Genomic DNA, 23396 nt, shown 5'->3' with positions numbered 1-23396 from the left:
TAATCATTGATACGTTCACCAAATTAAATAATAATGAAAATAAGCACTGCAAATTTGGTTTAGGCTATGATTGTAGACTAAATTTTAGATTATAGGAATGATGGGAACTAAAATGCCAAATATGGTGATTTGAGTTATGAGTATGTATTTTGTGAGACAGTTTCACGAGTATTTATATGTGAGACGGGTCAATCCTACCGACATTCACAATAAAAAGTAATATTTTTTCATGGATGACCAAAATAAGAGATCCGTCTCACAAAATACGACCCGTGAGACTGTTTCACACACGTTTTTGTCTTAAGTTATTTAGAAATACAAAGTTCAATATATATATATATACACATAAAATTTAACATGATATTAATTTTTTTTTTAAAAAAAAATAAACAAATTGATTGTCTTTCTTATCACTCGGTGGTTCATCCTACACATAGCTCTAGCCTCTACTCTAGACAGGGTTAATCCAAGCATGTGGGAGTATCTATACCAGCATTGAAATCATTGTGTCATTACACTAATAAATTGAGTTTATTCCAATGGAAGATTTGTTAATTAAAGCCCTTCACCTAGTGTGTTTGAAAGTAGGGATGTGGGGAAAAATGTGTGTTTTAATTTTAAGATTATAAATGGGGTACTAAAATCCCCTGAGAACGATAATTTGATTTATAATTTGGTTGATGCAATAGTTAAACTCTGTCTCGAGAAAGATTGCAATTATGATTCAATAGTTTATATTACCAAATTTCAATCTTGATATTATATTAATTTTTGATATTATATTAATTTTTGCATTTTTAATCTTTTTGTGTGAGACACGTCGTAAAAAATTTAATGAAGTTGTGGAAAAAAAACAATATAGCATAATAAAATTAAAATTTAACAACATAAAAAATCAGAATCACAATCAAATATATAAAACTAAAATTATATTTTTTCTAACTCTTTCTTTAGAATGACATTGCCACGCAAACTATGGAAAAGTTTTTAAATTTTTTTTTTATTGTACGTATTGAAAGAAAAAGTTACAATTTGGAGCCATTTTTCTTTGTTTCTAAGTTTTTAATAGACTGATGTCTTCCAATACTCTAATGATAATTTGATGAACAACTTTGACACAACTCCAATAAGTGCAGGCACTTTTGTCTATTGCTTCTTTAGCACACCAATCGAAATGATTTTAAGAAAATGGCAAAGATACCAGCAATTCATATTTCTCCTCATCTGAAATCCTGACAAAATTAATGGAAACTCGGAAAGAAAATTCAAAAGTTTAATCGATTCTCATATATCCGTAGCGTATGTACAGATTCTTGAATTGCATCATTTACAGAATGTTATATATCCATGAGAACAATCGCAATTACGTCCTACGATCCATTACTGGACATAAGTATCTGCCGCCTCTGAAGCCCCAAGTGAGCCGATAGTCTACCACACTTGTTTCTGATTTCCTCCAACTCGTTCTCCAGTTCCCCAATCTAATTATATTTCACCACAACAGATTTAATTTTACTAAAATGTCTCTGTGTTACTAAATAAACTCAAGTGCACTAGCATTTCAGACATCACAAAAAAAAGGTGTACTAGCTTTTTCTGTCACAACTAATATATTTATCTAACTGCTAATAAACTGATGATGCATAATGGAAACTAAATTAATTACCGTCCTTTTCAGTTCAGCTTCCTTTTGGATGTGCTCCTCACACCTGTTGGGAAAGTTCATAGTTGAATAATATTAGGGCCCTAAAGAATCCAAGTTGGTAAACTATAACGACACAAAAACACGTGTTTGTGACCTCAGATGGCCCTAATATAAAAAAATAAGCCAGCCTATCTATATGATCCTCATAGTTACCTCGTGACCAACTGAATGTTCTCTTCACATATCTGATCAAGTGATGTATCCATATGCGTTTCCAGAACAGAACCCTGCAATCAGTTGAATTGAACAGTGATAGACACCTGAAAAGGTATCCCTAAATTTGAGCAAATCACCACCGTTGTGGTCAAGTGGTGTATGAACATGTGCAAAACAATTGAGTACTACTCATTAGTCCAATACACAATGTGCTTGAGTATACAAACTTTCGAACACCAAGACAACAATAGATTTTTCCACTTACTGTGCTGGATAGCTGCAGATTTGCACCAAAACCAGTAGAATGTAGATCAGTATCCACCACTTCAACATGATGCTGTACGTCTGATTGTTTTTTGAAGTCACTCCTCTGCGTGCCATCAGGTGGGTGTCCTATCAAGTGACAGTGAGCTTTCCTGTGTCATCATAACAAATTAGTTCAACATAGACTACAACTGCTTGAAGCATTTGATATAAAAAGAAGTGAAACAATCTAAACACATGGAAAGGTAGACGGGAACACTAAAAACTAATGATGACAATTAAGCGAACATGTTCCAACAACACAGAGGGGAGGGAAAATCTTGAAGATTGAGGAAATCGATCCAGTACCAAACACATGTTAAGAGTCCCTTAGAAGGTGCACTTGCCATGGCTTTGTCATTTACGGTGATTGTGCATGGTAAAGGAAAGCATACATGGCAAGATGCCTCCTTTGTTGTCTGCAGCATCGACACCAACTAATTTATTTGAGATATGTTGGTATTTCATTGATTGTTAACATGTCATTAGTTGAGTGGAAATAATTCACATTTATTAGTTAACTAAAATGTGATGTCTTAGGCGAACAAATTTGTCAATGACTAAATAAGTTGTGAGATAAAATTCTTATTTTGAATAAAAGTGCAATGCTTCTGACCAAAAGGCATTACTGTTTAACTTACAAAAACTCAACTAAAAAATAAGCAAATCACGAGGTTCTAAGGAAAGTTTGAAATCTTGTCAAAATTAGAACCACTGATTATATCGAAAGAATAGCATTGGGAAAAAGATGGGTACCAGAAGTCCACAACCATTTGTTTCAACCTCGACTCCAGCTTAAGAAAGAGAGACGATCTCTCAAAATCTTGTTTGTCATGTGCTGGTTCTATGAAATTTGCCTCGAGAACTCCTGGATGCCAAAAGTTAGTTGCAGAGCACTGGGATGGAAAAAATGTGATGAGTAACTTCAGATCTACTAGCTTACCAACAACACCATGTCCTTTGGAACTTCCATCTGCAGTAACTTTCCAGTAGGGCTGTTACAAGTTAGAAATATTAAATAATAAACAATCAAACTTCAATAGCACCCATAAATTATATGTTCAGAGTTGGAATTTTACAATAAGACAACTTGTTAGCTCACAGAGTTCAAACTTTCTACCAAGGAATTATTTTACAGCACATACTATTTCTCACCACAGCCTGAGAAAAATTATATCAGTGACATACTTGGTGAAATATATAAATATATATATACACACACACCCATAATGTACAAGATTAAAAGTCATAAGAATAATCTTCCAATTAGTAACATGCCATACCCTGATGAGACGATTTTTATGGTATACATTGAATCCACAAACTCCAAGTCCAGGTGCTTCCTTAATGAAGCCAATGGTGGTCGCCACAATCACCTACACCATCCATGTGATAATTCAGTACCATGAGTTTCTAAATATTTAGCTAAACAAACAATTAACAAGTATTTCCATCAACAAGAAAAAACAAAATCGTATTTTTGCATCTTTTATGTAAAAAACACTTGCTGCACATGGTTCATATACTAATTGTAATTTTAAATATGATCTACAAATGCTTGTATAGCCATAGAGAATTAACATCATTGGGGTAAAATGGTAAATTAGAAAGTTCAATTCTCAAACTCTACAGACACAGAAAAAAAAGACCAACATTTTGACAATACACCATCCTTGTAATTCGAATTTTCCCTCCTTTCACGAGCACCTTAAAGTTGTACACCCAATTTATACCCATTACCCTTTGGCTATAAGCATATTCCAGTCCAGTTCAGAATAACTGCACCACCAGCACCACCACGAATCTAGGGATTTATGATCCCCTTAAAACTCATCAACCACCAACAGCAAAAACAGCATCAAAGCATGTTTAGACAATCAGACATTATAAATTGGACTAAAAATTAACATAGAATCATCCGTGGTGGCCAGTGCATTGGCAGACTGAAAAGAACTCATGGTTCATATAGAAATAGAAAGATAAGAAAAGGCCAGTTTAACATTTTTTAATGTACTCAATTTACATAAATTGTTGTATCGTTATGAGTTCTTCTAGGCAAGTCTTGAAGAAACAGAAAATAGGCAATTCTCAATAAAACAAAACTCCAGCAGAAATTGATGTTGCAAATTTAGAAATAACATTCTAAAGATAGACACTTCATTTCCTCTCCAGACTTCAAATTTTAAAATACACAATTAGCAAGTGGTGGCCGAAATAAAAACTCTTTCAGGTTCTCTAGAACTGAGACTATACTTTCAACATTGTAAAAGATGACGACACCATACCTCTTTTGATGTCACAACAGAAATTGGCCTGTACGTGACTACCTTTGAGTGTTTCAAGTCACCTGCAATAATGTACTGCTCGACAGGTTTCCCTCTTAAAATTATTTTGAAGTTGATAAACCTTTTGAGATACAATATGGATGCATATGCCTGGGAAAGTACATGTTAACACAGTTTATATCACTTAAGCAAATAAATCAATGCAAGTAAACAAAGAGAACAAGCTCCAGATACACGCCCATATTTGTTTGGCAGCATGCATATAATGCATAAATACTGATGCATGGGGACAATACATTAGCAAACAGTATGGAAACACTCTGAAAAATGTGGTACAACTGTTAAAAACTTCCAGTTTGCCAAGAGAAATGAAGGTTTAGAAATCAAACATAATGGAGAATAAAACCTTTTAGGTAATGTAAAGCAATGGAACTTGAAAAAAGTACACTAAAGTGGAACAGACTACGGACTAGTTATTGCCAACTGGCAGAAAAGATTAATTAAAGAACAGATATATTTTCTAAATGTAAGTCTGAAAAGGCTTGACAATTCAGGCTTAAAAGAAAATTGTAATGATATCCAACAGGTGAAACCACAAAAAGTTTTAACAACATAACTGAAAAACATAATAAAAGTGCCCACCCTTAATGAGTAACGCATCCTGTAAGAGATATGGGATTGCAGTTCAAGGACTCTTTTGTACGTTTTGGACATAGTTCCCTGATTAGCTTCGTCTCTCAGCCTTATATCCTGAATTAATTAACAAAGGAACAATATAGATTAACCAAATCTAGTTGCAAACTGCAAACGACAAGCACTATGATCAAACTGAAAAAAGAAATTGGTTTACCTCATCATCATCATCAAAACATAATTCATAAATGCCTTCATCATTCATCCAGAGATTAAATATTATGATCTTTGTTCCGTGAGAGCCAATACTGTCGAACTGGAATAAATTGAAAAAATAGATGTGAAACAACAACAAAATCACAAACCAATTAGGAAAATAAAGGTTCAAGACTCTGTGCAACTTTCTCAGCACTCTTGTCATTTAAATACTCCACAATTCAGTGGGTAAATATTAGAACTTTTGGAAATTTCCAGAATATCACATCATATTTGAGTGCCAAAAAGTTTGTGTATGAGCTATCCCACAACACAAATAGAATATTTAGAGGAGGTGAAGACTCTTAATGATATCCCAAATAAAAAATCAAAATGAAGGGAAAAAATCAAAGATGGAGAACAAGAAACACCTTGTATTTCTGACAAAATTCAGACTAACAAAAAATCCAATAGGCACATCACATGCAAAGAAAAACACAACTCAATACATGCAACTAAGTTTCAGAAAATGATGCCATTATTTGTAAATGTCTCAATCTCATTTCTCAGGAGGTGGGTAACCAACAAATCCAAATGGTACAGTATTTGTTTCCCCACAAATCCAAATGGTACGGTATTTGTTTCCCCACAATGAATGATTGGGGGTGTGAGGAAAAAATAATAAATATAATTAAAAAAATCATCTATTGTTGACGTTCCGAATCCTACATATCCTCTTAGCGAATGTGGAAGGGGGATCTATTTTTCCTCTCGTCTAAGCATGGAGATCAAAACAGCATTGAAATCTCTTCTACAATAAATGATCAACCTCAATCAAAGTTTACCCCGTGCGCTGCACCTAGGTAAATCTTGTATCAAGCATCACCAGAAAGCATCTTCTTTACAAATTACGAAGAAACTGGAACATATCCAAGTTTCGTCGCTCCGCCATTTAAAGATCAACAGCTAGTTAGGCAACAATCGTCGGACAAAGAACTGATTAAGTAATGAAACAGAAAGACTGGAGTGACAGAGAAGGAAACAGAAGGCGACAGCAGGACCAGTAGACATGTGGCAGAGCCATTTTGTCGTTGCGGACCATGAACCTAGTTGCTTCAGAAAGAAGAAGCTCAGTATACTATCTGGAAGAGCAAAAAAAGCCATGACCAATTGGCTGTAAGAGAACAGTGTACCCCGGGTGATATGGAAACCTCAGAGTCTGTACATCTTTTCAAAGGTGTAAAAGAGGGACGGATGGCTTTCCATAAAACCTTAGAGGCCATAGCACTGTCCTGTGACCATAGGGTGGATTTGTCAGCTTTATCAGTAGGTGTTTCATAAATACAATTAGTGCTTCCATTGTTTCAGTCAAATGCCTTTTGGCCTCTGCTGGAGCTACAACAGAACCCCAACAAATGGGATCGGGTTGTTGTGAAGGGAGTTACAGAGAAAATGTAGCAGTACAAAGTCTAAACTGACAATATACTAGATTAAGGCTGAGTAAGTAAGCATTTGCTAGGTTATATGGAAGATAAAAAATTATATTAGATGCTAGAAACATTTGACTGTCATGCAGACAGACATAATTGCACCAAGCATATGTCAAAAACATAGTGGCATTGGATAAGCAATAACTCCACAGCACGGATAACAAAAAACCAAAACATTTATGACGCAGAGAATCTTGCATTTCATTGTAAAGTTAACCTGCAGCATAAGATCATCTTCTGTTGCAAATGGAGACCATTCAAGGATGGTTCTCAAGTTCATGGACCAATCCTCCTTGGAACTATAGAACATAGGTTGTGCCCAATTATCTGAGATATCAAAATCAATCTGCAATATATAATTCCATCTCAAAAAGTATGAGAAATAATTGAACAATTCAAGGTTATGCTATTGAAAACTGTGAATGACAGCAAAAGAAAAGCTTAAGATATTCAGAATTAAGAGTTTACCATTGGAACGATTACATCGTCCTGTCTTGTTCTCCGCAAAAATGTGTAGGACAAAAGACCGACACTTTGGGTGGCTTGACTGAAGGATACAAGTGCAAACTCAAGTCAGATCATGTTAAATGCAGAGAGATTGAATCAACATGCGATCATGAGTTATAACGTGAAACAACAACATATTGATGTGATTTATGTCCTCGTAAACAAGAACACACGCAACACATAATGAGAAAACAAATTACCTCCAAAAATAAATGAACTCGATAATATTTTCTTTCCTACTTCTATTGTACATTGCCATATTTCTTACACACATACAGATGGCCAAGCCATTATTTCTTACACACATACAGATCCCAAGTCATCGAGCCATTCACATACATATAGATATTTTGGAATAAAATTGAAAAATCTTAAAACATAAACTAATAATAACTCAACGTGTAAATGTCAGTACGATGGACCCAACAAGTGAACGAAGAGTGACTCTGTCATGTTTGTTTATGCCAAAATATAATGAAACAACTCCAGAACTTATTGAAAAGAAAGATATTACCTCGATCGCGATGAACGACTAAAAACAATGACATCGGCTCCTAGTCGCATAGTACTTGTTTTGAACCCATTACCATCTAGCATGAGAAAAGATTTGGCTTTCGACGTTAGGAGAGATGAATAGGCTAGCAATCTAACTCTTGCGAATTATTTACAAATAACACTTAATTATTGCTTTTATAAACTCATCAATCGCAGATCAGTAATAATTGTATTCAACTATTTAACTGGGAATCCTCATTAACTGCAAAATAACCTAAAAATTTGTTTGGGAAAGTTTTACAAAGACCATAAGAAATGGAAACAAAACAATACAAGAAAATAGGACAAATACAAAGAATGAAAAAAAGGCATACGAGATTCCAATTTCCATGGTGAAGATTAGAATCTATAAGACCTGAAACATTATAGAGATTTCAAATCTACCTCACAGCAAAATACTTTCTTAGTCCAACTAGCTCAGTTGATACGAAATTCATTGATTAGATAACCTTAACTGCAATCTTTAGTATAAATGCGCCAACTGAAACAAAAAATCCTAGTATAAAAGAACTGTTTGGCACAGGGTTTGCTTTGAAATCTAGAGCCACTTGATTTACTTATATAATGTCAGTTCACTAAGCCATAGCTCAACCCCAAACAGAAGGTTCTTAAGAGAGAGTAATATCCACTAAAGATGTTCAGAATGAGATTATTCAAACAGGATAGCTTATTCTCATAGACATGCTTAGACAAGTTTCATGAACAAAGGCATATACTTCTGTGATATCTGCTCTTATTTAATTTCCAATGCATTAGACACAATGCAAATTATGTGTGCATGAGTTCATGCAATCATGTATATTTCACACGTCTCTGACACGGACCTGTACACACTTATGCATGTGGAAAGTTGTATCTCAGATGTATTAGCCACTGGAGCAACCACAGACATGCCATGAATTTGGAATGGGTCTATGGATCAGTGTCAGAGGCGTGTCACAGACCAGGTATGGACGTGCCATGGGTCCATGGTGGTCTACTTTGTCCAACCAAAGAGGTGCATGCACTGGGGCAAGGGAGGTTTGTATCAAAACCAATAGGCTACAAGTGATATGAAGGTGATTGTGGGGCCTTGCCTCTAGGGTTTTATTTCTCGAACTATCACGGACCTGCCATGGAAATGGCTTAACTTTGTGGTCCTGCCTGCAGATCTTTTTAAAAGCCTAATTTTTCCAGGATTTTCAAAAATATAAGTGTACTTTGTGTCCCTTTTCAACCATAGCCAACTTCCAAAATCTTTAGAGATAGACACCAGCATATTTCCTCCTCTCTAGCACATCATCCTCTACACTTAACATCCTTGACAATCCAAACTCGGAACAATGATCTATGTGCCATAGTCCATAGGCTACATATTGACACTAGTATGTCTTACATAGAGTCTCATTTTGAAGTTTAGTTGGTAATGACATTTTGAGCTTGCATTTATACTCGTGCAAGATTTGGAAGACCATTTCCAGTTTAGCAAAAGAAGCAAATGAATTTTGGTAAGGTTTTGCTGAGTTGGATTTTTGCTTAAATATGCTGGAGATATTGGTTTATTGTATAAATTCCAAAGCATCAAAACTTGAGATTGTGTTGTTGAAATGTATGAGTAATTTGAATAGCCACTAAATTGTGTAACCTTATAATAATAAAGATAACAAGGGGTTTAATGCTATACTATAGTGCTAACGTCTTGTAACTAAGAAGTGGGTCTATACTTGATAACATTATGAGAATGATTGATGATTATGCCTTGTCTAATTTGATGTAGAAAGAGACCCCTTGAAGTGTGAGTTTTGGGCAACCCTTATTGCATTCATTCAAGATACATTACAATTTGGTAACATGTGAGAGGTAACAAGTATTTACAGAGATTTGAATGTGCCATTGATTGAATAGTATGAAGTTGCAGAAACTAAGCGAATACTGAATGATGATGCTTGAGAATTTTCTAGCTATTGATAAGTAATTGAGCATGACAGCCACGATGTTTCATCATTGATTCTTATGAGTATGCTCCACTAAGCCTTCTTTTCATAGAGATTTTGCTGTGTAGGATAATTGACTAAAGTGAGGAATTGGGAAACGTATGGACCGTGGTTTGTCATTTCATACTGTGCTTTGCTTGCCCTTTAGAATTGAGCGTTTTTCCAATTGGTGAGACGAGATCAGAGGATCCTGCGACCAATTCTATGGGAGGCGAAATTAGAATAGCTTATCTTGGGATTTCCACTTTGGCCGGTTTCACTTCTCATTTGGTGTAATGTCCTTTGGAAAAGCACTTTAATTCTATTTGAATCTTTATTATCGCGAGGTGGGTGTCCCAAATGCTTGGTTCTGAGTTTCTGACTTAAGATATTTAGGATAAACATCATCATAAATTATGGGCATAAAAAATCATTAGTTATACACACGCAAAATTTAAAAATATTTAAGATCCCAGAACTGATCTATAATCAATGATTATAGCACGAACAGAGATGATAGATTGATAGTTCATAAACTAATGCTTTGATGAATATTGATCGTGTAAAACACAAAAACAGGATGCACACTCACAATTCACAACGGGGAAAAAGCCTACAGTGTCGGAGAACCAAGTCAAACCTTAGTAGGAATATTAGTCGACATATATTTTCACAAATAAGAGCTGAGAAATTGGTAAAGGTGCACACATAAATATAACAATGAAAAAGGTAGTAATTAGCAGGGATTTGCAGAACAAGCAACACTTACATTGTCCAATGGTGGTGTTTGACGTCTTTGAAGAATATCCCAAGCTCATGCACTTACGCATGCTTTCTGGATCCATTCCACCCCCGTCATCTGCAAAAGATGTTGACTACTTTAAATCCGAAATTTGAAAAAACACATAGAACTGATACGCGAAGTTAAAATCGGGATGATCAGTACCTTGGAAAAGTAAGGCAGGAGAATTGTCCTTCGTATTATCCGTCCGGTCGACCTTCACAAAGGTTGCACCATTGCCTATCTGGATAACAAACAGAAACGAAATAAATCGCACAAACCCCACCAATTGAAAACTTTTTAATTCAATTCAGTTCTTATATGGTTGCTCAACTTATTTAGAGAAGCTCTAAACATTCCACAACATGGATATCCTTATAATGATCATACCCACGCCAACATCAATTTCACAGCATGTGTTCAAGCCAGTAATAAGAGTTACCTCCAACAGCTTAATCAAGACTCCAACTAATGCTTACGACTCTAATTCTATAGAGTATATGCTTTGCCATCAACCCAATACAACTCTACCGTTTTTTCCAGACTAGGACTAGGAGGAAACTTCACGAACATAAATTATTCATTACATGGAAACTCACCATTGTCATTCTGTCCGATGACAAGTTCGGGATTCAAAAATCCCAACTGAGTAAACTTGCTTCGGTTAAAGCAGTAAGTTCAATAAAGCCCAAACATCACAACATGGCAAAAATACATATTACAGACCACAATTATCAAGACAAAACCTCCAGTTAATAGTTAAAACATTCGTCCCCTAAGAGATGCTAGGTTTTTGGCTCATTCTATAAGATCAGTAAATTGATTTTACGAGGAAAAAAAGATATGAAAATACTACCACATGATATAATGGCCACTATAAAGAGCCTTTGAACTCGAGGAAGCAAGTAGATGCTTGCACATGCTAAAAGATGCACCCGTATGTTTCACATTTCTAATTTAAAGTATATATCCTAGTCACTGCAGATTAGAAGCTTTCATGATGATTCTAGTCACAGTGACAAGTTTTAAAAACCGTTATCATCTCTATAAGAAATAAGAGATGAAATTAGAGAGGATTATTACAACATAACATAGCTCCATAAGCACAAAGCAAGACCACCAAAACATGTCTCGAAACAAAATAAAACAAGAACAAGAGGCATATAAGTAAACATTATACCTGACAAGATAACCAAAGAAGAAACATTTAAGGCTCAGACGTTTGCATTCATGCTAAGTTAGTCATTATGCCTCATAAATTATATGTAATTTATATCATTTCATTCAAAAATTGATTGGAACAGTAGGGTGATAAATATGGTTACCTCATCAACTGCATTGTCCAAGAGTTCGGCAATGGCTGCAACAAAGAATTGAGATTTTAGAATCTCCCTCATAATTAGTCTGTCATGTTATGTTTTTCTCCTATTTCTATAGAAGTGCCAGATATTGGCCTGTTTCCAGTAGTGCTAGATCATTAAAATCTCCTAATAGTACACAAATTGGGGAGAAAACAGGCAATCACAGTTGAGCCTCGCGTTAGATGAAATACACACACACTCTGCAAGTTGTTTACTCTTAGAAATGGTAAAACTCCAACAAAAGATAAGCCTCAATTCATCAATTACCACCGAATGCCCATTTGTGAGAAGTTGCGTTTGAATGCAGAAACTTCGGGTGCACACGTGCATGCTCCAGATCACCTGCAATGCACATTACACACCATAAGGCCCCAAAATTTATATCACAGAAATAAGCAAGAAGTTAAGAAAAAATAATACAGGCAAAGAAAAATTAAACAGGATTGACCTTGAGCTGAAGTAAATTTAGTTGGGCCAACTTCATAATCTCCGGCTTTCCAGAAACTTCGAGAGTCTAGATGTCGATAATTGGCTTCAGAGGCGCTGCTATTGATCACGGGTGGAGACTGATTATTGAAACGTTCGTTGGTCTGCAATTTTACTACCTTTGATGGTTTAGCACTGTCAGCGTTTTGTCCAGCATAAACTCCTCCACCGCGTCCGCCGCCTACGCCACTGCCGGACTCATCGTCGCTGCTGTCGATATCAATTATATCGGCGGCGGTCGGTATTTGCTTGTGCTGTCTAGGCAGCATTTTGTGAAATTTTGAATCGAAATACATGAAATCGAGGGATGTTTGGTGCGGCCTTTTTGCTTTTTATGATGTAAGGAATTATTCTTTTTACTTTTTTATCTTAAAACTCTTTTCCGGGTAACCTATCTTGTTATATTCATATGTTATATCAAATATCTGTTTAGTCGGGTTGATTGGATTGTGTTTGAGCATATACCAAGATATGTTTATTTCGAGTTAAAATTACAAAAAACAATTAAATCTATCTAAATAAATTAAAAAAAAATATTCGTCATCAACAACACTCGAATTTAAGAGACTATTATCATTGTTTGATTGATTAAATGTATAATATAATAGATTTTAATTTTGTCATTTTCAATAATTAATTGATTAAATGTATAATATAATAGATTTTAATTTTTTCATTTTCAATAATTAATTAATATAAATATATAATATTGTAATTTTAATTTAATGATTTGACTTATTTTAGATAAATATTTGGTATGTGAATGATGCATGATAAATAGTCAATATACAAAATTCGCAATTAAATATTTTACTAGATTTTATTGTTAAAATAAGATATGAGAAAAAAAAATTTGAAAATTTCATTATGAAAGACATCATGAATCAATCAGCTTCGAACTCGTGTTATCTTCCTCGTCCAAGCCCTAGCCTACGTACAACTTGAGTTGCAAATGTTCTTTGAATGAATTCGAGCTTTAATGTGAGAACCGATTTTTTGTGGATCTTAGATTATGGTATGAAGTGGGAAAATATATTGGAAATCCTTGTATTTGAAATGTTATTATTGAAGGCCTTAATTATCAAGTCAATAATATTTGTGCCAAGACATGCAAATTTTGAAATTTGGAAAGAAAATTTTGCAAGATTTGAATATCATACAATTAAAAGAATTAAGACATGAATATTGCTAGTTATTTTCGAAATCCTCCTAGAATATATGCCTAGATATTGTGATGCATGGAAATTTGCAAGAAAAAGTGGAGGCAAATCATCAAACTTGTGCACAAAATCCTTGACTTAGCTAGCATATTTTCGAAAATAATCAAGGGCAAGGGATTAAGGAATGTATCTCACAAATTGGTAGCAAAATAAACTCATCATGGAATACATTTTTTTGGCAAAAATCGTGTGGATCTTGAGTGCAATATGTGGGATTTTGATGCCATGTTTAGCTCAATTCCCCCTCACCTATGAATACCACACCATCCCTAGTCATTCTCCCACACCTAATTTCGAAATTCCTTGCTGAAACTCTCGAAAATCCAGCACATCATAGCCGAAACTCTGCCCGAAAATCTTCCCGAAGTTAGCCCAAAAATTGAGCCGAAGCGCTGCCCGGACGAGGAGCGAGAAGCGACTTAAATCCCGAAGCCAAGCATCCACGTTTTTTAGCATTCAAACACGGTAAGTGAGATGTTCTTAAATTTCAAAATTTCGGTTTATGCATACGTGATTTTTCGGTTTTTGAATAAAAATTTCGGTCGAGTACAATTCTTTTCCTACTCCTTTTCTTGTGTCGATTGTCATACTGTTTTAAGCACTGTGAGGAGTCAACTGTATATGGGTGGGAATCCCAACCATGACGTACCCTTACGCGGTGGAGGATATAACCGCTATACGGCCTCGCCCCCTTAGAGGAGTAAAAATTAGGGACTGACATCAGCAAACCATATAAAGTAGATAAATCGTAGTGCTGGTCAATGTTATGCATGTTTATGAAGTATGTATGCAAGTCATGAAAATCTCGAAAGTTATGCATGTTGTTTTATTGTGCTCGATATTCCTACACTTGCTGAGTATTCCCAAATACTCACCCCCCTTACAACCCTTCCCAGATAAACCCGAGGAGGAACTTGAGGAAGAGGAATCAGACCAATTTTGGGACTGGTGAACAATCAAGATTTGATATTAAGTTTAAAGTTTATTATGTTATTTAGTTTTACGTTTCCGCATTAAACTCTGTCGTTTTTGAGATTTCGGTATTGTAAAGACAATAGTTATTTCATTTAAGATTATGATATATAAACTGATTTCGGTTTACACTGTGCTACAAAGGCTTGTTGTTTCGATTGTGTGATTGTTAAACAACGCCGGTGTCAATCCTGAGTCTCGGGGCTTGACATTTAATATTTTATATTTCCCGTGAAAAAGTTTTTTAAAAAATAGTCTCATTCCATGGTTATATGATTTGGTCATGGGTCAGAGCTTGGGTTGCCTAGTGTCAATTTATTTAGCTTTTCTTCGAACCACAAACAAAGTCCTTTTGCCTTTGACACACAACTATTATCGTGACACTTGAAGCCAAGGCGTTGAATTATAGAGTAAAATGCATATGATTTCTCTGCAACTCGCTCTTGTAATTTCATTTAATAAAAAACATAAGATTTCACAATCAAAGAAGCTAAGTTTGCATGTTTTAGAGATTCCATATAATTTCGATCTTATTCCATGATTAAACAGTACACAACTAACATGTTTCAATTCGATTATATTTCACCAGAGAAAAGAAACTACCACTAAAGAAATATTGCATGCATCACACACCATACATATATATATATGTATATATGTATATATATATATATATATATATATATATATGTATATTACATAGGTGTCACTCATCCATTAGATGTGCAATTTTTTCTATATTTCATCACATCCAATGGGTGAGTGACACATCATCGGTGCTCACGTAGGTGTACACGGTAGGTATGCAGCATATCAAAACTGTATACATATATTACAATAATTATATATAATGGGCCCTCGGCCATCTTAATTACTTTCCGTTCCTCGTCACGGAGACAGTGACATTGACAAATTTCGTCTCCGGTCCCTTATTCGAGCACTCACGGAGAATTTCGCTGTACTTTTCAAATATTTGATCCATTACGAATCCTCCAAAATGTTCGGATAACAGTGGTTCCGACACGGCTCTCATGCCACGGCTCACGTTGTGCCAATCAGGCTCGTCGGCTGAACGGAAGCCTTTGCTCCAGTCGACCAAAGATATTTCTGAAGTCTCGAGGTGGTTGATGCCGAAGCTACCTTCCTTTTCGACCTCCTCCTTCACTTCTCTAGGGGATGGTGTATAATTAGGGATGTTGAAAGAACGCAGCTTTTCTTTTTCTATCAGTCCCTACGAATAAATTTTGACTACGGTTTATTGAAATTGCTAGAATATTTCTATATCCTTATCCATATTTTTTAAGTTAAAGAAACATATAAATAAAATACATTATTTTTCTCAAAAATTGGAAATTAAAAGTTATGTACCGAAACTAAATTTTTTCGACTCAATGTATCAAAACCAATACAATAGAGAAAATATATACTTTTTCCATTATTTTTATTACCACTTTTGTGAATCCTTAGTACATCATAAATTTATACATGTCAAACAAATACATCAAATTATGCACAAGGTAAGTCTTTATAGTATACCTCAGCTACCATTTGTTTGAGAACGAGGGCCAAAAGCTCCCAAATATAGCAGCATCCCTCTCTACAAGCATCCTCATGACCTCTCCTTCCCAGAATAGTTAACACCATTCTTCCACCGGATACGATTTCCTCCGAACGGCACCTGAGGAAAGTATAAAAATCGATTCGAAATTGATTATAGTATGTGTCGATCACCTGTGTTGGGCTTGCGCTTGACATGTAAATGTTATCTTTGTTCAGCAATTCCACCTCTTTTGGAATCTGCTAAAAAGGAAACAACTCGAAATTATGTTAAGGGATTCTGTCCAGACTTGTTAATATTTAAAGTATCAGGCTCTAGTTTGAAGGTCCGAATCGAACCAAATTAAATTTGGAAACGTGTTCCACGAACCTTGGAAATCCACTGAAGACTATAAGAGGAATGGATAAAATGCACAGTGTTTGCAGCAAAAAGCCTGCCATAAAATGATCCAGGAACCGCAGACACAAAGCATGGACTGAATTGGCCACGACTCTTTTCGTCTCGTAACTCCAGTTGAAACATCGGTAAATTGTCCCGGAAAATAGAATTGAAATCATTCCCAGTCAGATCATTCAAATGTATCTGAAACTCAGGAGGCTGCCGGCCTATTTCCAAGCATAATTTGCGAACGATTTTGACAATCTCCGTCGCCACAACCATCGTATTTGGTCCACTGGAACAGCCCAATTCAGCCATACACAAGTTATTGGGGGCATTCATACTAATGTAAAGTTCAGTTATGGCCTCCTCTATTATTGGCTTTGTCATGGATATCACCTTTCGCTTCACTCATCATGCATGTCAATATTATTAAATTAATAACAAAGCTATTTGAAAACTATAAATTGAGTGTATATTATAACGAGGTTTGCCCGAAATATTAAAGTGTAAAAAGAGATGCTATAATAAGATATCCTCTACTTCAGATGTAATGTCCATAACTGGCCAAAACATTTACACAGTCCACATGCCGAAACATTGGCTATCAACGAGTAAAATGGGGTCTTCAAATTTAGAACGAAATCACGTTTTTTTTTTCCGGGAGATTTATAGAGAAAAAATTAAGCGAAATATGGGTCGACAGACTTTGGATGAAGAATGTTATGTACCTGAAGCAAGGAGTTGCTGGCGTAACTGGTGTCCCCAAAACCTCCATTCATGTGAAGCACTTGCTTTACTTCCATTACTAGTTATTCTTTATTTTGGTAAAGTGTGTCCGAAGGAGGAGGCAGCAATGGGTTATTTATAGATGGATGTTTAAGGACAAGTTATCGAGAGCATATCGTTTGTGGTTCCGATTTAATTGTTTCTGAAATTTGCATTTTGGTCATGCAATTTATCTTTTACGGTTTTGGTGCGGTGCTATATGTTATTAAATTTCAGTTATAGTCCACAATTTTTATTGTTTTTTTTTTTAATTTTAGTCCTTTCTGATAAGGCAGCTATGCGGAACCACTTGCAATTTTTAAAATTTTTAAGTTATTTATTAAAGATATATTTTAATATTCTGGGAGTAACATCGAATTAATTTGTCGTCTTGTGAATCAAGAACTAGAACTAACCCTCTAACACATTTTATTTATTAAAATAGAGATATCATGAATGGTTCATTTTTTTTTTTTTTTCATGAATCAGTACGGCAAAATTATGTGGTGATTTGAGGTTAGATATTTCTGTAGCACCGAGTGAGATATATATCAGACAATGTCATGCCCCACCCCAGGTCCGCACAAACATGACAGACTTATAAAACATTTATTTCATATGCTTATTATTTTTACGAAAATCGTTAACTCAAATTATTATAAAAGTTTTTTAATCGAAATCCGTTTTAGGAAGCTCCCCGAGACAAGGAGTTGGTTGTTGAATTGACTTCTTTATCATACTAATTAAAGTAATTGAAATTAATTAATCATACGTTTGTGCAGAGGTCTTCATGCTTCGGTTAACTGTCCGAACTGAAATAAAAAATTCGGTTTGAGGTTCGGTTTTTTTATTTATTTTTTTGGATTTTCGGTTCATTCAATTTTTTAGCTCGGTTAACCAAACTGAATCGAAACCAATTTTTTAGTTTTAAATCAATTTTATTTTTTTATTTTTTATAATGATAAATATAAATAAAAAATTTAAAATAGAAATTCGGTTAAAACCAAAAATTTTCGGCTTTAGCGGAATTGAACTGTTAAAAAAAATATTTTTAAGGTGTGTTTTTTTATTTTATTTTGTTTTTATTCAAGTATGATTTTGATTGTTGTGAACGATATTCTTTGATCATATGCTTATCGTGTTGAGCTAGCCATATATTTATGCCGGGACCCTCTCCCTCGCAGAGTCAATAATTGAATGAACGAGACTATATTGTGAAACGACGCCCTTAAACACCCGCGGGTCCATGCATGAGAACCACCAAACAACGTGTTGCACGTTAGGAGGATAGTGAACTTTTGTGGGACTAAGAATATTTTTCTCGTTTTACATGTTGATGACATTCTACTGATTAGCAAATAATTGTTACGCGACATCAAAATATTTCTAACTAAAAATTTTGAGATAAAAGATTTTGGTGATGCATCTTTTGTATTAGGTATCCATATTAGATTATCTCAGAAAGATTAGATGTGTAAAGGTATGCCTCACAAGTTGGTATCGTGAAAGAGCCTAGCTAACTACCGAGTGATTGGTTAAGTTCACACCAATTTCCAGGGATAACCATCCACAAAAATAATTTGTGGACGTAAGTGCCACAAAGGGAAGGTGGGATGCTTGTTGAGGAGATTTTTGGAGAAATCATCACAAGATATTACAGAGGAAATCGAGAGATAGAAAAGAGAGATCTGGAAAGGAAAAGATTGTATTCTTTGTTCTTGAGTGATATAAGCTATGTAATTGTAATCCTTGTTCATCAATAAAAATATTGGTTACCCTCCCGTGGATGTAAGCGTATTTCGTCGAACCACGTAAATCTTCTTGCATATTTTTATATTGTTTCGTGTGTGTGTGTGTGATATTGTGTCTGCAAGTTCACCGATCAGAAGAAGACAAATCGATGTTATTCTGGTTCGAAATCTAACATGGTGAAAGTCTATATACCAACCAATACTCCTGTGGCTAAAGGTGACAAATTTAGTGTCAAAACAATACACAAGAATTATTTTGTGGGGGAAAAAAATGCATGAGATTCCCCATGCATATGTCGTAGGGAGTCTAATGTATACTCATGTTTGTACACGTCCAGATATTGCGTACACGACAGGAATGTTGGGAAGATATCTAATTAATCAAGGAGTTGAACATTGAAAATTAGTCAAAAGAGTTTTACGGTACCTACAGAAAACAAAAGATTGCATGCTCATATATATGAGGTTGGATCATCTTGAGATCATTGGATATACTGACTCTGATTTTACTGGATGTTTAGATAGTATGAAATCTACTTCGGACTACATCTATCTCATTGCTAGAGGTGTCATTTCCTAGAAGAGTGCTAAACAGTTTTTTATATCATCTTCCATCATGACAGCTAACTTTGTAGTGTGTTATAAGGCATCCAATCAAGAAATATGACTGCAAAATTTTGTTATGGGACTGCGCATTGTTGATGGCATTGAAAGGCTACTAAGAACACATTGTAACAATGAAGAAGCAGTTATGTATTTCATTAACGGGAGCTCGAAGAAATTAAAACATATTGACATCAAGTTTCTAATTGTTAAAGAAATAACTTAGAGTGACAAATTTTCTATTGAGCATATCAGTACAAACTTCATGATTGCATATCAACTTACTAAGGAACTAACACCCAAACAGTTTCATGACACATTACTAGTATGAGTGATATGTCAATTGAGGAAATTCAATTTTAGTGGGACTATTATTTTAAATGATTTTCAATTATAGACATTTTCAGTTACAATTATGTAAATTTATTTTCTGCAAAAATAAATTTCAAGTTAAGTCGCACTCTAATTATTATTTAAATTTTGATCTCAATAAGGTTTAGGGATGACTAGTTGGAAATATGCATGTTATGATCACATTGCATGAAATTTTCATGGTACACATCTACTTCATAATTTATATTATTCAATTGTGTTGTCATATATGATCATTGATGGGTCTATTTATCTTGAGTATAGCAAATACTGCTTTGATCCTATGTTGATATGGTTGATGGATCAGATTGGTTATAGATACGTTTCGGAATTGCAACATTTTTGAGCTCATAAGATTATTTTCACGAACATAATTATAAAGCTCAATGTTCTATCTCATTAAGAAAATAGTCCAGAAGAAAAAACTAAATGATCATCTCAAATAAAAAAGTGCGTAGATCTGGATATATATATATATATATATATATATATATATAATCTATAAAAATTTAGGTTTAAGCATGAATTTACATAACAAAAAAACTCTTGTGAGAGCGTCTCATGATTCAACTACGTGAGACAAATTTCCGACCAAATCGATCCATGAAAAATATTATATTTTCATGTCCAAAATATTATCTTTTACTGTAAAAATTTATTTTTTGTTAATTATGTTATGAAGAAATATTTTTTAATATATGCTTATTTGGATGAAAAATATTTGACCCATTAAAAGAATTACGTACTTTTTATGTTCGAAATATTATTTTTCATAGCAAAATTTTGTTAGATATGGTATGAAAAAATATTGTGTAATATATGTTGATTTAAGTGAAAATTATTAATTTTTATATCAGAATTATATTGTGTAATATATACTGATATGAGTTAAAATTATTGATTTTAAGTAAAAAATATTATTTTTCGCTGTATCTATAAACCGAATCAACATATTTCACCAATATAAATCGATAAAGATCGTCTGACTCTATAACACTCTTTATTTTGTTAACAAATTTTAATGTGATGGGTTATGCGGTCTGCCGAGGGGAAAAAGCCTACAGTGTCGGAGAACCAAGTCAAACCTTAGTAGGAATATTAGTCGACATATATTTTCACAAATAAGAGCTGAGAAATTTGTACAAGGGTGCACACATAAATATATATAACAATGAAAAAGGTAGTAATTAGCAGGGATTTGCAGAACATTAAGCAACACTTACATTGTCCAATGGTGGTGTTTGACGTCTTTGAAGAATATCCCAAGCTCATGCACTTACGCATGCTTTCTGGATCCATTCCACCCCCGTCATCTGCAAAAGATGTTGACTACTATAAATCCGAAGTTTGGAAAAACACATAGAACTGATACGCGAAGTTAAAATCGGAATGATCAGTAGCTTGGAAAAGTAAGGGCGCTGGAGAGAATTGTCCTTCGTATTATGCGTCCGGTCGACCTTCACAAAGGTTGCACCATTGCCTATCTGGATAACAAACAGAAACGAAATAAATCGCACAAACCCCACCAATTGAAAACTTTTTAATTCAATTCAGTTCTTATATGGTTGCTCAATTTATTTAGTGAAGCTCTAAACATTATATTCCACAACATGGATATCCTTATAATGATCATACCCACGCCAACATCAATTTCACAGCATGTGTTCAAGGCTGCAGTAATAAGAGTTACCTCCAGTAGCTTAATCAAGACTCCAACTAATGCTTACGACTCTAATTCTATAGAGTACATGCTTTGCCATCAACTCAATACAAATCTACCGTTTTTTCCAGACTAGGATTAAAATTAATAGATTTTAATTTCGTCATTTTCAATAATTAATTAATATAAATATATAATATTGTAATTTTAATTTAATGATTTGACTTATTTTGTATAAATAATTGCTATGTGAATGATGTATGATAAATATTCAATATACAAAATTCGCAACGTAACATTTGACTAGATTTTATTGTTAAAATAAGATCTGAGAAGAAAAAATTTGAAAATTTCATTATGAAAGACGTAATGAATCAATCAGCTTCGAACTCGTGTTATCTTCCTCGCCGAAGCCCTAGCCTACGTACAACTTGAGTTGCAAATGTCCTTTGAATGAATTCGAGCTTTAATATTTATATCTCCCGTGAAAAAGTCTTTAAAAAAATAGTCTCATTCCACGTTGGTTATATGATTTGGCCATGGGTCAGAGCATAGGTTGCCTACTATTGCCTTTGACACACAAGTGTCCATTTATTTAGCTTTTCTTCAAACCACAACCAAAGCCCTTCTATTGCCTTCGACACACAAGTATTATCGTGGCACTTGAAGCCAAGGCGTTGAATTATAGAGTAAAATGCGCGCATATGATTTCTCTACAACTCGCTCTTGTAATTTCAATCAATAAAAACATAAGATTTCACAATCAGAGAAGCTAAGCTTAGAGATTCCATATAATTTCGATCTTATTCCATTATTAAATAGTAACAACGAACCTATTTCAATTCGTTTATATTTCACTAGAGAAAAAAAACTACCACTAAAGAAATATTGCATGCATCACAACCATATCATATATATACATATATATATATATATATATATATTACGATAATTATATATAATGGGCTCTGGGCCATCTTAATTACTTTCAGTTCCTCGTCACGGAGACAGTGACATTGACAAATTTCGTTTCCGGTCCCTTATTCGAGCACTCACGGAGAATTTCGCTGTACTTTTCAAATATTTGATCCATTACGAATCCTGCAAAATGTTCGGATAACAGTGGTTCCGACAAGGCTCTCATGCCACGGCTCACGTTGTGCCAATCAGGCTCGTCGGCTGAACGGAAGCCTTTGCTCCAGTTGGCCCAAGATATTTCTGAAGTCTCGAGGTGGTTGATGCCAAAGCCACCTTCCTTTTCGACCTCCTCCTTCACTTCTCTGTGGGATGGTGTGTTGTGGGGACTCGGACGCTAATCATGTTCTTAATCATCATTGGGACAATTTATTCGATTATAATAAACATGATCTAAATTTTTTTTTAAAAAAATACAGTATTATATGCGGAACGTAATGAAATACATTCTAATATACATGTCAGTATTAAAGTACAAGTCTTGTACTATATACAATCATTCAAACTAAGGTTTAACAACTAAATATCAAGTGTCCAAACCCTATCTTTAATCATGGTCCGTAGTCTCTACTCTAATCACGATCTCTCTTCATCTCCTCGACCCCGATCATGTCCCACCTATTGCCATGCACACATACAAACACGACAACAGCCGGATAACTCCGGTGAGAAATATATCCCAGTATAAATCAACGAAACATGCAATCATATAAACAATGTAAAAGCATGT

General features: G+C 34.6%; 2 protein-coding genes across 2 annotated transcripts; both read right to left on the bottom strand.

Moving 5' to 3' along the window:
- Positions 1-1264: 1264 nt before the first annotated feature.
- LOC142533539 (protein MICRORCHIDIA 2-like) lies at positions 1265-12768 on the bottom strand. The gene is made up of 18 exons (XM_075640377.1): positions 12372-12768; positions 12191-12265; positions 11888-11922; positions 10728-10806; positions 10551-10640; positions 7789-7864; positions 7236-7314; positions 6985-7113; positions 5300-5398; positions 5092-5199; positions 4450-4599; positions 3448-3540; positions 3108-3159; positions 2921-3032; positions 2127-2277; positions 1859-1932; positions 1667-1709; positions 1265-1481 (listed from the first exon to the last, which is right to left on the bottom strand). Exons 1-18 carry the CDS (start codon positions 12703-12705, stop codon positions 1371-1373), a joined length of 1890 nt encoding a protein of 629 aa, XP_075496492.1. The 5' UTR covers positions 12706-12768; the 3' UTR covers positions 1265-1370.
- A 2628-nt stretch (positions 12769-15396) lies between these two features.
- Positions 15397-17478, bottom strand: LOC142533621 (S-adenosyl-L-methionine:benzoic acid/salicylic acid carboxyl methyltransferase 2-like). Its single transcript, XM_075640487.1, has 4 exons — positions 17269-17478; positions 16529-16942; positions 16138-16398; positions 15397-15832 (listed from the first exon to the last, which is right to left on the bottom strand). The coding sequence occupies exons 1-4, from the start codon at positions 17341-17343 to the stop codon at positions 15473-15475; spliced, it is 1110 nt and encodes a 369-aa protein (XP_075496602.1). The 5' UTR covers positions 17344-17478; the 3' UTR covers positions 15397-15472.
- Between the last annotated feature and the right edge of the window lie 5918 nt (positions 17479-23396).

Source organism: Primulina tabacum, chromosome 1 (genome assembly GCF_025594145.1).
Source record: "Primulina tabacum isolate GXHZ01 chromosome 1, ASM2559414v2, whole genome shotgun sequence".
Taxonomy (NCBI): domain Eukaryota; kingdom Viridiplantae; phylum Streptophyta; class Magnoliopsida; order Lamiales; family Gesneriaceae; genus Primulina; species Primulina tabacum.
This window is presented reverse-complemented; position numbering and strand designations above follow the sequence as displayed.